Raw genomic sequence first — 12257 nt, forward strand, 5'->3', positions numbered from 1 at the left:
GCTAATTTTTGTATTTTTAGTAGAGACAGGGTTTCACCATGTTGACCAGGATGGTCTCGATCTCAACCTCATGATCTGCCCTTCTTGACCTCCCAAAGTGCTGGGATTACAGGCATGAGCCACTGCGTCCGGCCCATGTCCCATTTTTAATGTAGTGACAATACAAGTAATTTGACTGGAAATAGTAAGAGATCACATATTCATTCCTCCATTTATTCCAGCAATCACTGGGTGCCTGCTCTCTGCAGACCTTGGCAGATGGAGCAGTGAAGAAGGTAATAGTGCTTTGCCTTTATGGAGTATACTATACAATCTACTTCGGAGTCGAGCAATATAATGTAATTAGAAAGAATTATAAGCAAATAGGTTCGTGGAGTACCATGCAGAACCTAGTCTAGATATAGTGCTCAGGGAGTTCTCTCAGGAGGCAGCATTCAGGCTAATGCTGTATTAAATGGTGCTGGTGAATGGGACAGAGAAGAGCGAGCCAAGGAGGGGAAAACAGCTTTGCTAACACTGTGGGGTGTGAAGAGGCCTGGCATGTTCAAGGAGCTGGAAGAAGTCTAGCAGGACTAGGACAGAGGGGAGAATGGTTGGTGCTGATACAAGAGAGACAGGCTGAGACCAGCTCTTGCCAGGTCTCATAGGCAGTAGTGAGCCTTGGGACTTTAGTCTTAAGTACATGAGAAGCCACCAAAGAATTTCATGCAAGGGCATGAGGTGATCTGATTTAAATTTTAAAAAGATCACTGTAGCTCCTATATGGTGAATGGATTATAAGGGAGCAATAGCAGGAGGCATGAGGAGACTGATTTAGGGGTTTGTTGCAGTGGTCCAGGTTCAAACAGCATGGCCTAGACTAATGATCTCAAAAAAATGAATGGGCAAACCTATTCTTTCATAGGTGCAAGACTGCCTGTAAGGAAGAAAATTCTTACGCTTTAAGCAATGGAAGTGTCAGATGTAGCTTAACATGCCTGTGTGTTGCTCAGCCCTTATGGCTGTGTCACTGCCATTTCTCCACAGCTAGCATTGGGCCGTCTTAATGTGAATCATTCACTGGCTCTGTTTCAGGAACCTTAGCCTCCTTTGTGGCCTTAGATAAGAAAGAGATAAGAAACACATAACAGAATACTGTTCCGTAGATCAGAAGGGACCTTTGCATCCTGAGACTGAGGTACATGGAGGCTGCCCCTGAGTATATAGCGAATTGCTAATACTTACTGGGGGTGTACTGAGAGTGTTTATTCATTAACTCATTTATGAGGGGTGTACTTAGAGTGTTTATTCATTAACTCATTTATGGTCTCAATCCTCACAATTCCTGGGACCTGTCTTCTTTTCGCAGAGGAGCTTGAGACTTCCAAGAGGTTAAGTTACTTGCTTGTAGTTAAACATTAACCTCAGAGCCCCATATCTGCAATTCCGAACACCCAGAGCTCTGGAAACCACAATTTGATTGATCTTTTTTCTTTTAAGATCGCTGCAAATTTATTTGGCAGAAAAACCTGACAAAGCCTTTAAAAATCATTTTTGTTCGGCCGGGCACAGTGGCTCATGCCTGTAATCCCAGCACTTTGGGAGGCTGAGGCAGGTGGATCAGAAGGTCAGGAGTTCAAGACCAGCCTGGCCAATATGGTGAAACCCTGTCTCTACTAAAAATACAAAAATTAACTGGACATGGTGGCGGGCGCCTGTAGTCCCAACTGCTCGGGAGGCTGAGGCAGGAGAATCACTTGAACCCGGTAGTCGGAGGTTGCATTGAGCCGAGATGGTGCCACTACACTCTAGCCTGGGCAACAGAGCAAGACTCCGTCTCAGAAAAAAAAAATTTTTTTTTTCGTCTCATTTGGTATGAATATTCATTGATATTGCCACAGAAATACTAATGTGTTTAATTATGGGTTACTGCCTTGGACCCTACTGAAAGTGGTCTATAATATTCAGTATGTTCAGTTTTGCCTTTTTAAAATGTAAAGACTTCTGAATTTTAAAGCTGGAACCTGACCCTAAGGTTGCCAAATAAAGGATTATGGAACTGAAGTAAGTGTCAAAGGTCGGGTTCAGACCCCAGGCGTTCTGGCTTCAACACTGTGTACTTAACTGCTATACTAGAGAGAGCATAGGTGAGGTTAGGCTCTGCTCTTTGTCCTTTGAGTGACACAAGTACACTGACTCTGAGCCATAGCGAGACATAGAGACATTTCTCACAAGTTATCGTCTGATGGCTTTGATCGTTCCCCAAATTCTTGCAGCTCCCATACTTCCCCGCAATGTGGATGTAGCCCACTGCACAGTGCTCCACCTGGAAATCCTCCATGCTCCAGTGCCGCTTATTACTTTTACGCCAGACTTCCTGTTCCTGAGTAGAGCAGTGTCAGACGGGTGTTAGGAAGAAAGTAATCTAGCTGAAGTAATTTAGACTCATCAAGGTATGAACAAACTTCTTAATATTCATACAGCGGCCTGCATTTTTAAAAGAGCGTTTGTTTACCGAGCTGCTCTTTCTGTAACTGGAGACAGGTTGGTTGGGCTCTTCAACTAATAGACTTAAAAAAAAAAAAAAAGAAAATCACAGCCGCGTAAGAGAAAATACCTAAATCATCCCATAGACAGGTTCACTGAGTCTGGTGGTCTGCCTGCCTTCATCTCTTACTTTTCTTCCAAACTGTTCTTTCTTTTTCTAGCTTTTCCTCCTTCTTCCCTGCCCAACATATAAGTTCTCAAAATCTCCATACATATCCCTCTCCTTGTATGGGATAGTAAGGCTAGATTAGTTGGGATAGGTTAGACGTAATCCCTACGTCCCAGTGGTTTAAAAGACAAAAGTTAATTTTTCTCATGTTACATGGCCATTGGAACTTGCAGAGGCAGGTCTCCTGTGCCACACCATCCTCATCTCCGGACCCAGGGTGATGGGGTGCCACCATCTGGAGGGTGGTTAGTTGCTTTAATGAAGGAAAGGCGAGTTAATGAAGGGCTCTTAAGGGTTTCACGTGGAAGTAGGCACACACCCCTTCTACTCGTGTTTCTTTGGCCAGGGAAAGCCACCTGGGCATTCCTAGCATCAAGTAGACAGGGAAGCGTGAGTTGCCCGTGTGCCTGGAAGTAGAGGAGGACCCAGTATTGCCTATGGGCAGTAATGTCTCCTACCGCAGAGAATATGGGGGGAAAGAAAACCGAGGATACCACTGATGGTTTCTCAGTCAGGTCATGTATTATGAATAATGTGCTGAACTGATTCTCAAGCTATGAATAAAAATAAAAATTAGGTAGTGGTGGGTCGTGCTAATAGGGACTCAGCATCTGTGAAATAATGAGCCAAGAATTTTTTTTCCCAAAAGTTTGTGTTTGATACATGCACAGCTCTAGACCTCAGACCCTTTCTCAAAAAGCCATCAATAGCTACGAAACTAAGCTGTTTCTGGTGAACTGTTGAACGAGGGATGAGGACTTTGAGGTATCTGTGTCTGTGCCAGAGCTGCCACCAAGGGGCTCTCTCTTCCCCTGGGTCTAGTCGGCCCTTCAGCCCTGGTGTCCCCACGGCCAAGGTGCAGGGGATTAGGTATTCTCTGTGGCTGCTGATGGGGACAGCAGGGACTAGGAGAGGCCTGACATTGCTCCTCTCTTTTGTAGGCCAGTCTCTCTCCAAGGCCAAGGGGTTTCAACCTCATAGTAGCTGTCATACAGTTGGCCAAGAATTTTATGACTGTGCTGAAATCCTCTTTAAATTGCTCCATTCTCATGCTAATCTCTAGTAACAAATCAGCCAAAACCATCTATGACATCTCCAGTATTGCTAGAAATTTGACGTGCCTAGTGCACTCCAGCCTGGCAACAGAGTGAGACCCCGTCTCAAAAAAAAAAAAGAAAAGAAAAAAGAAATGGAAATGTTCAACTTAGAAAGTTGATTTAGCCATTACTTCAGTGACGCGGGTAGGAGGAAAGAGAGGAATTACTTAAATGTTTAGAAAAGGTGGTAAATACCTTAGGGGATCTTGGAGACCTGGGAACAGTATACAGGGTTTTGTTTGATTTTTTAGGGCTTAAATATGGTCGTAGTAAATAGATTGGATGTGCATGGCAGTGGAAAAGATACCGTAACTTGAAAGTAAATGTGGAATTTTTTCCAGTCATGGAATAGGAAGAAGACTCTTTCTGGGGTAGATAAATTGGAAGTGGCTCACACAGAGTCCTCCATGCTATGCCTGTGGTCTTAGTTAAGGCACTTGATGCTGTCAGCCAAGTGGGAGACAGGTTTGGAGAAAATCTTAAGCCAGGAAGGAAGATGAAGTAAACGGAAAGTGCGTCTGTTGTGATTAATGGCACAGAGCTAGGCCATACTCCTGGACCCTAACCGTGGTCGTCTGCTGTCCCGTCCTCTGTTACCATCAGCACCACAATCCTGTGGAGAGCCAGTCAGTGTCCAGTGTGACAGTGGATGCCTGTGATGCTGCTGACGGTATAGTCAGTAGATCCGTTAGGAATAAGAGCAGTGGGTAAGCCTTGCTGTATTTTGGACCCTGTGCCACACACTTACTACACTTTATCCTGTTATATCATAATAACCCCCCTGTGAATTAAGTGCAGAGGTCCTCATCATCTGAAGAGTCATTTCATAGGGAGACAGGAGCCATCGTCTATGAAAACATGCAGTGACTGACTGTCCAAACGCACACACCTTAAATACGGTGTTGGAGGCTAGGGTGGGGGATGAGGAACCAGGCTAAGCGGAAGCACAGCTCCTGGAGAAGGAGAGAGCGAGTGGACTCCACTGTGGCTGCCTCGTGGACTGTGTAGTTGCAGGGTGGAATGCCACCATTGGTGGATAATGGCACATGGTGCCGTTGTGATGGGCACCTCTTGGCAGGTAGGGCAGGGGACAGGTTGTTATAAAGAGTCACGTATTTTGGGGACATTTGCAGCAGCATCATTTTCTATTAGGAATTATAAACCAAATCTCCACCATGCTAGAAATCTGATGTTCCTGAAAGAACTGTTTAGCCCATTACTCTAGTGACCAGAGGGGAGGGAAGAAAGAAATAATTACTTGAACATAGCAGTTTTACTCTCTAAATTTTACCCTCTAAAATTCCTGCTCATAGGCTTCGTTTCCTAAACCCTCCCAGCAAGCAGCAAGCAGAATTTTCTGTATGTGATATGTGAGATTTAGGCATTGCTCTCTTACCAGCTTTCCTTTTTTTCTCAGTTTCTCATCATTACTTTTATAAGCTTTGAGACCCTAAAAAGTATTGTCTTTATTTTTCTTCTGTTAGTTGTTCATTAGGATTTTGAGCAACATGCTTGTATTACTTTTGACATTTAGCCGTCTGGGTCAGTTTCAAGGTTTCTTTCTGTTTTCCAATTTTTAAATTGTGGTGAAATACACATGAATGTAAAATTGACCATTTTAACCTTTTTTTTTTTTTTTTTTTTTTGAGATGATGTCTCACTCTGTCGCCCAGGCTGGAGTGCAGAGGCGATCTCAGCTCACTGCAAGCTCCGCCTCCCGGGTTCATGCCATTCTCCTGCCTCAGCCTCCCGAGTAGCTGGGACTACAGACGCCTGACACCATGTCTGGCTAATTTTTTGTACCTTTCGTAGAGATGGGGTTTCACTGTGTTAGCCAGGATGGTCTTGATCTCCTGACCCCGTGATCCACCTGCCTCAGCCTCCCAAAGTACTAGGATTACAGGCATGAGCCACCGCACCCGACCCATTTTAACCATTTTTAAGCATGCAGTTCAGTAGTGTTAAGCTCATTCACAGTGTTGTGCTGCCCTCATTACCATCCATCTTTAGAACCCTTCTCAGCTTGCCAAACGATGCTGATGTTCTATACCCATTAAACACTAACTCCCCATTCCCTCCCCCTGGCCCCTGGTGGCAGCCATTCTAACTTCTGTCTGTGTGAATTTGACTCCTCTGGGTATTTCATAAAATGGAATCATGTACATATCCTTCTGTGACTGGCTTATTTCACTTCGCATCATGTCTTCAAGGTTCATCCATGTTGTAGCATGGGTTAGGAGTTCCTTCTTTTTTCAGGCTGTGGAATATTCCAGCATGTGTATATGCCACGTTCAAAAATATCTGTTCGTCTGTTGGTGGACATTTGAGTTGCTTCTGCATTTATTATGAATAATGCTGCTATGAATGTAGGTGTACAAATATCTCTTCAGGTTCTTTTGGGTATATGCCCAGAAGAGGAATTGTCAGATCATATAATTCTATTTTTTTAATTTTTGAGGAACCATGATAATTGTTTTCCCCAATGCCTATACCACGTGGTAAAACATTCCCACCAATACAGGACATGGGTTCTAGTTTCTCTACATCCTTGCCAACACTTGTTATTTTCTGGTTTTTTGATAGTAGCCAGTCTAGTGGGTGTGAGAGAGTCACTTTCAGGTTCCTTAAAACATTACTCTTTTGGTGATAGATACTATAATGATATAGTAACAGATAATCTAAATAAGAATTTTTTCTGTCAGCAGACTGAATCTGGTGTTTTGGAGAGAGATGTGGATATACAAGAATTTAACCTAGAAAAGGTATGTACTTTGAGATTGTTAAATTATTTATAATTAACTTTATTTACAATATTTGTTTATAAATGTATGTTTGTATTAAATTTATTGTAAGTGTATAACATGACATGCAAACTGTGTAGTATAAATGTTACATATTATAAAAATCAACAGTTTTTTGTTTTTGAGATAGAGTTTCACTCTTGTTGCTCAGGCTTGAGTGCAATGGCGCCATCTCGGCTCACTGCAACCTGCACCTCCTGGGTTCAAGTGATTCTTCTGCCTTAGCCTCCTGAGCAGTTGGGATTACAGGTGCCTGCCACCACACCCAGCTAATTTTTTGCATTTTTAGTAGAGATGGGATTTCCCCATGTTAGTCGACCTCAGGTGATAAACCCGCCTCGGCCTCCCAAAGTGCTGGGATTACAGGCATGAGCCACTGCACCTGGCCAAAATTAACAGTTTTATAATATCTAAAAATTATTTTACATGTCTAAAAGTTGGGAAAATGGTTAAGCAAATCATACTGCATTCCCTTTTTTTTTTTTTTTGAGACAGTCTCCCTCTGTCACCCAGGCTGTAGTGCAGTGGTAGGATCTTGGCTCACTGCAGCCTCTGGCTCCTGGGTTCAAGTGATCCTCCCACTTCAGCCTCCCGAGTAGCTGGGATTACAGGCATGTGCCACCACACCCAGCTAATTTTTGTATTTTTAATAGAGATGGGGTTTCACCATGTTGGCCAAGCTGGTCTTGAACTCCTGACCTCAAGTGATCCACCTGGCTCGTCCTCCCAGAGTGCTGGGATGACAGGCATGAGCCATCACGCCCGGTCTGCACTCACTTGATTGAGTATTATATACTCATTTAATACATGATGGTTTTGTGACTACAATGCCACTGATGCAATGCTAAGTATGGGGATATGTATATTCTGTGGTTGTAATGTGTTAAAAAGCACGTAAGAAAAAAGACGGAAAGAAGGAATCCAACAACTAAGAGTGGGTATTGCTGACTTTTCTCTTCCTTCTAAAACTATGGATCTATGTTTGAAGCTGCTGTGATAAATGGTTTCTAAGTGTGAGTGTGTGTGTTTGGAGAGGGGTTTTTCAGTTGAAATTATTGCCTTTATGGACAATGGCTTGTTTTAGAGAGCATCTTAAAGCTCTTAACTACAGAGCTCTGCATTGAATCCTGGCTCTGTTATTACTTTGTGCAGAGATAATTCTTTGTATCAGCTGTTCAAATTGCACGTGGGAGAGGGCTGGGCACAGTGGCTCAAGCCTGTAATCCCAGCACTTTGGGAGCCCAAGGCGGGCGGATCACGAGGTCAGGAGATGGAGATCATCCTGGCTAACATGGTAAAACCCCGTCTCTACTAAAAAATAAAAAAAATTAGCCGGGCATCGTGGCGAGTGCCTGTAGGCCTAGCTACTTGGGAGGCTGAGGCAGGAGAATGGTATGAACCCGGGAGGCGGAGCTTGCAGTGAGCCAAGATCATGCCACTGCACTCCAGCCTGGGTGATAGAGCAAGACTCCGTCTCAGAAAAAAAAAAAAAAAAAAAAAAAAAAAACCATGGGAGAGGGCCAGGCACGGTGGCTCACACCTGTAATCCCAGCACTTTGGGAGGCTGAGGTGGGAGGATCACTTGAGCCTAGAAGTTCAAGGCCAGTCTGGGCAACATGGTGAGACCTCTTCTCTATAAAACGTTTTAAGAATTAGCTGGGTGTGGTGGTGCGTGCCTATAGTCCTAGCTACTCGGGAAATCATGCCCACGAGGTCAGGGCTGCAGTGAGACATGTGAGACATGATCACACCTCTTTTTAACTGTACTCCATCTTGTGGGGGTAACAGAGCAAGACCCTGTCTCCAAGGAAAAAAATGGGAGAAAGATGTTGTGAGAGATGGTATATGGTAGGAGAGCCTCCATAGAGCTCCTTTGACCACACGACAGTGGAGTTATTATTCCTATGCGCTGTTTTTACAGAGCAGTGGATCTGAAATGCATTACTTCTGGCAATATGTTTTTTTCTTGGGAGTTGTTGGAACACACTTGCGTCTGATTGTGCTTTGTGTCTGCAGGCTCGTTTAGAAGTGCACCGCTTTGGGATCACTGGTTATGGAAAAGGAAAGGAGAGAATCCTGGAACAGGAACGTGCCATTATGTTGGGCGCTAAGGTAAGGGGCTGCTGCTACCTTTCATCACCAGACAACATGCCAAAAAAGCAAGAGCAAGGAAAGCCAAGAGCAAGTCAGGGCAAGGGACACTGGCACATTTTTGCAGAATAAAATATGATGGTTTGTTTCCTTGTTCTTTCATGACAGCCTCCTAAGAAGAGTTATGTGAATTACAAGGTTTTACAGGAGCAAATTAAAGAAAAAAAGTCAGCAAAGGAAGAAGAAAAGAGACTGGTAGGTGTGATGGTCTGTCCTTTATTCAGCTAGAATGGGAAGATGGATGCTCTTTGACACAGTGGAATGCTGGAAGCTGCTGCTTGGAGAGCAATGAAGGCACCAGAGTTAAAGGATCCCATGCTCTCCACTTCTTCCAGTTAGCTCTGTTTAGTAATACCAGCCAAGTAATCTGGCATACTTACATGCAAGATTTGCTTTGAAATAGCAAACTCCTTGTCTTAGTCCATTTGTATTGCTGTAAAGGAATGTGTGATGCTGGGTCATTTATAAAGAAGAGAGGCTGATTTGGAGCATAGTTCTGCAGACTGCACAGGAAGCATAGCACTGGCATCTGCTTGGCTTCCGGTGAGAGTCTGAAGCTGCTTCCACTCATGAGGGAAGGCAGAGGGAAGCCCATGTGTACAGAGATCACATGGCAAGAGCGAGATGTGAAAGAGCGAAGCAGCAGCGTGGAGAGGTGCTGGGCCCTTTTTAACAAACAGCTCTCATGGGAAATGGGAAGTAACAGAGGGAGAACTCGCTCATTACCATGAGGACAGCACCGAGCCATTCATGAAGGATCCGTTGCCATGACCCAAACACCTCCCACTAGGTCCCGTCTCTAATGTTGGGATCAAATTTCAACCTGCGGTTTGGAGGGTCACATATCCAAACTATAGCAATCCTGTTCCAATAATGCAGGCTACTTTGATCTTTCTTCTATACTTAGTTTTTTGTTGTTGTTGTTTTGTGGTGTGTTTTTTTTTTTCGCATTTTACATTGTATAACCTTGTGTACAACACAAGGGCCTATGAAAAACCACAAGGGGAATAGATGTTACAGTTTCTACCTTTCACCTAAAATGGAAGATTTGAGCTTTCAGTGTAAAACTTATTAGTCTTACCTGGAATAGCCATTCACATTCTTTTTTCTTTTTCTTTCTAACTGAGACGGGATCTTGCTGTGTTACCCAGGCTGGTCTTGAACTTCTGGGATCAAGTGATCCTCCTGCCTTGGCTTCCTGGAGTGCTAGGGCTATAGGCATGAGCCACCACGCCAGGCCCAGCCTTTCACATTCTTGAAAGGGTTTTAGGGTAAAACTTTGAGACTGTTAAGTTTAATATGCCCACTTGAAAGAAATATTAAAAATGGTGTCTCAGTGACTTGGTCACAAACCTCTTGCCTTTGTTTGAATCCCATTATTCATTACTGATGCGTATATGATCTTAAATTCTGAAATCAGGCCCAAGAAACAGATATTTTCAAGAAAAAGAAGAGGCAAGGACAGGAGGACAGGTGAGTGATTTTATCAGGCCCTGGGGTTGAACAGTCTGGATGAACCTACTGATTAGTTCTGAAAAGGATGCCTTGAATGTATGTGGTGTTGCTAGCCCATTAGAGTGCTTCGCTGTCTCTCATTTATCCTCATCAAAGTAGGATTTAGTAAATTGTGCAAGATCAAACAACTGCCTGAGAACTGAATTAGGAAGCTTCTCCAATCTCCCACTTTTCACCGACACTCCAAGTGACTAGTGGAAAAGCTACAGTTTACATTTCCAAGAAAAGACTTCTGTTCTAAGAGTGCTGCTACAGCAGCATAGTCTGGGTCTGTATTGCCTGCTCTTTGACATACCACGTAAGATAGAGCACCGTAATTATGAATAAGGGATGTTGACTTCGTTGCTTTATACTTGTTTCTTAGCTTTTGTTTAAGTGCCTTTTTCTCTCTCTTTGAGTTACTGTTTCAGAACGGACTCTTTTTGTCTTAGCCTGTTTTCTTGGGCTCCTAGTGCACTTGTATGTGCTGTAAAATAGTCATTTGTTCTGGCCACCGATCTCTATCTGTTGAATGCCTCTTTGTGCCAGGCATGTGGGTGCCTTCGGTGTTGGTGTACAGCTGTAATCACACTAAAGGTATCCCTGCCCTTGGGGAGCTTCCCTGTAGGGAGAGAGGGGAGCTTCCCTGTCACCCCAAAACATACAAATGGATAAGTAAGATGATATCAGGTACTGGCAAGTGTTGTAGAGAAGCTGAAAGAGAGCATTGTGAAAGAAAACCACAGGGAGGGGGTGAGCTGGGAAATTAGTCTGAGGAGGTGACATCGGAGCTGAGAACTGAACAAAGAAGAGGGGCAGCCTGGAAAGGTCTGGTAGCAGAACATTCCTCTCAGAAGAAACCAGTGCGAGGGCCCCGAGGCAGGAAGGCAGTGGCATGTTTCAGGGACCACAGGAAGGCGTAGTGGGGTAGGGGGTGTGCATGGCAGGCAACCAGGAATTTGCAGGCCAGACTGCAGTGGCCTGGTTGGTGGTACTGCGATGCTTGTTGGTAAGTTTAAGACTATTTATAGTACCTTTCTCTCACTTTAAATGTAGGAAATCCAAAAAGAAGAAGTCCGCTCCCAGTATTTTGTCAAATGGACGGATTGGACAGGTTGGAAAATTCAAAAATGGAACACTGATTCTCAGCCCAGTTGATATCAAGAAAATAAATTCTTCCAGAGTGGCCAAATGAAGTACTTTATCAGATAGAACGAGGATGGGAACAACTGAGTCAACTGCAGTGGCCCTGGACCCTGTGTGACTCTTGAGAGATCGTTCTTACCACACATTTCACAGACTGCTTTTTCATTTTAGAAAAAAAGTCAGACAGAAGTAACATCTCTAGCTGCTGAAGTGTCTGTTTCATGGTGCTGAACGCGTTAGGCCCAGTGCAGCATGAATGTGAAGTGAACTCACTGAAAAGTGTTTTTTAATGTTCTCCAGCAGACTTCACTCCTGTTTCATGTTCACCAGTATTTGGTGCATTTGCCTGGAATACAATTTTTTATAACTTTACTGTTTTGTAAATGCTAGTAGTTTACATTAAATTGCCTTATAATATTTTTAATGATTTAATGTTACGATATCATGAAAGAACCAAGAATCTGATAATTTATCAGTTTTGTGGAAAAGCAGTTTTAATTTTTAGCCTACCATGTGTATAAAATCTACTTGGGAAGAAGTTACATAAGTAAAATACGTTTGGAGTGTATGTGCCCGTGACTGTTAAATAATGGATGGTTTTAACACACAGTTTTGTGCCCATGTTCAAGTGAATGTTATTTCTATCAGAGTCTTCATCACCTTTGCAGCCATGTATATGTTTTTAATGATATTGCCCTTGCTTAAAGCTTGTAGCACATTAGGCTGGGCACCGTGGCTCAAACCTGTAATCCCAGCACTTTGGGAGGCTGAGACGGGCGGATCACAAGGTCAGGAGATCAAGACCATCCTGGCTAACATGGTGAAACCCCATCTCTACTAAAAAATACAAAAAACTAGCCGGGCAAGGTGGCG

The 12257-nt window shown here is 43.6% G+C and overlaps 1 protein-coding gene across 3 annotated transcripts in view; it reads left to right on the forward strand.

Moving 5' to 3' along the window:
• The window catches only part of LOC105505471 (chromosome unknown open reading frame, human C1orf131), an 18461-nt gene extending 6512 nt beyond the window's left edge, over positions 1 to 11949 (forward strand). The window contains exons 3-8 of one of the 3 annotated variants that reach the window (XM_011933304.1): positions 439 to 447; positions 6498 to 6554; positions 8610 to 8705; positions 8853 to 8939; positions 10165 to 10217; positions 11295 to 11949. In XM_011933304.1, coding sequence (XP_011788694.1) covers positions 439 to 447; positions 6498 to 6554; positions 8610 to 8705; positions 8853 to 8939; positions 10165 to 10217; positions 11295 to 11433 — 441 coding nt within the window. In that variant the 3' untranslated portion in view covers positions 11434 to 11949. Of the gene's footprint in view, positions 1 to 438; positions 448 to 6494; positions 6555 to 8609; positions 8706 to 8852; positions 8940 to 10164; positions 10218 to 11294 lie in introns of all 3 variants that reach the window. The other 2 variants (XM_011933305.1, XM_011933306.1) reach the window with 2 other exon arrangements.
• The last annotated feature ends 308 nt before the right edge of the window (positions 11950 to 12257 follow it).

Source organism: Colobus angolensis, unplaced genomic scaffold, assembly GCF_000951035.1.
Source record: "Colobus angolensis palliatus isolate OR3802 unplaced genomic scaffold, Cang.pa_1.0 Scaffold126, whole genome shotgun sequence".
Lineage (NCBI taxonomy): Eukaryota > Metazoa > Chordata > Mammalia > Primates > Cercopithecidae > Colobus > Colobus angolensis.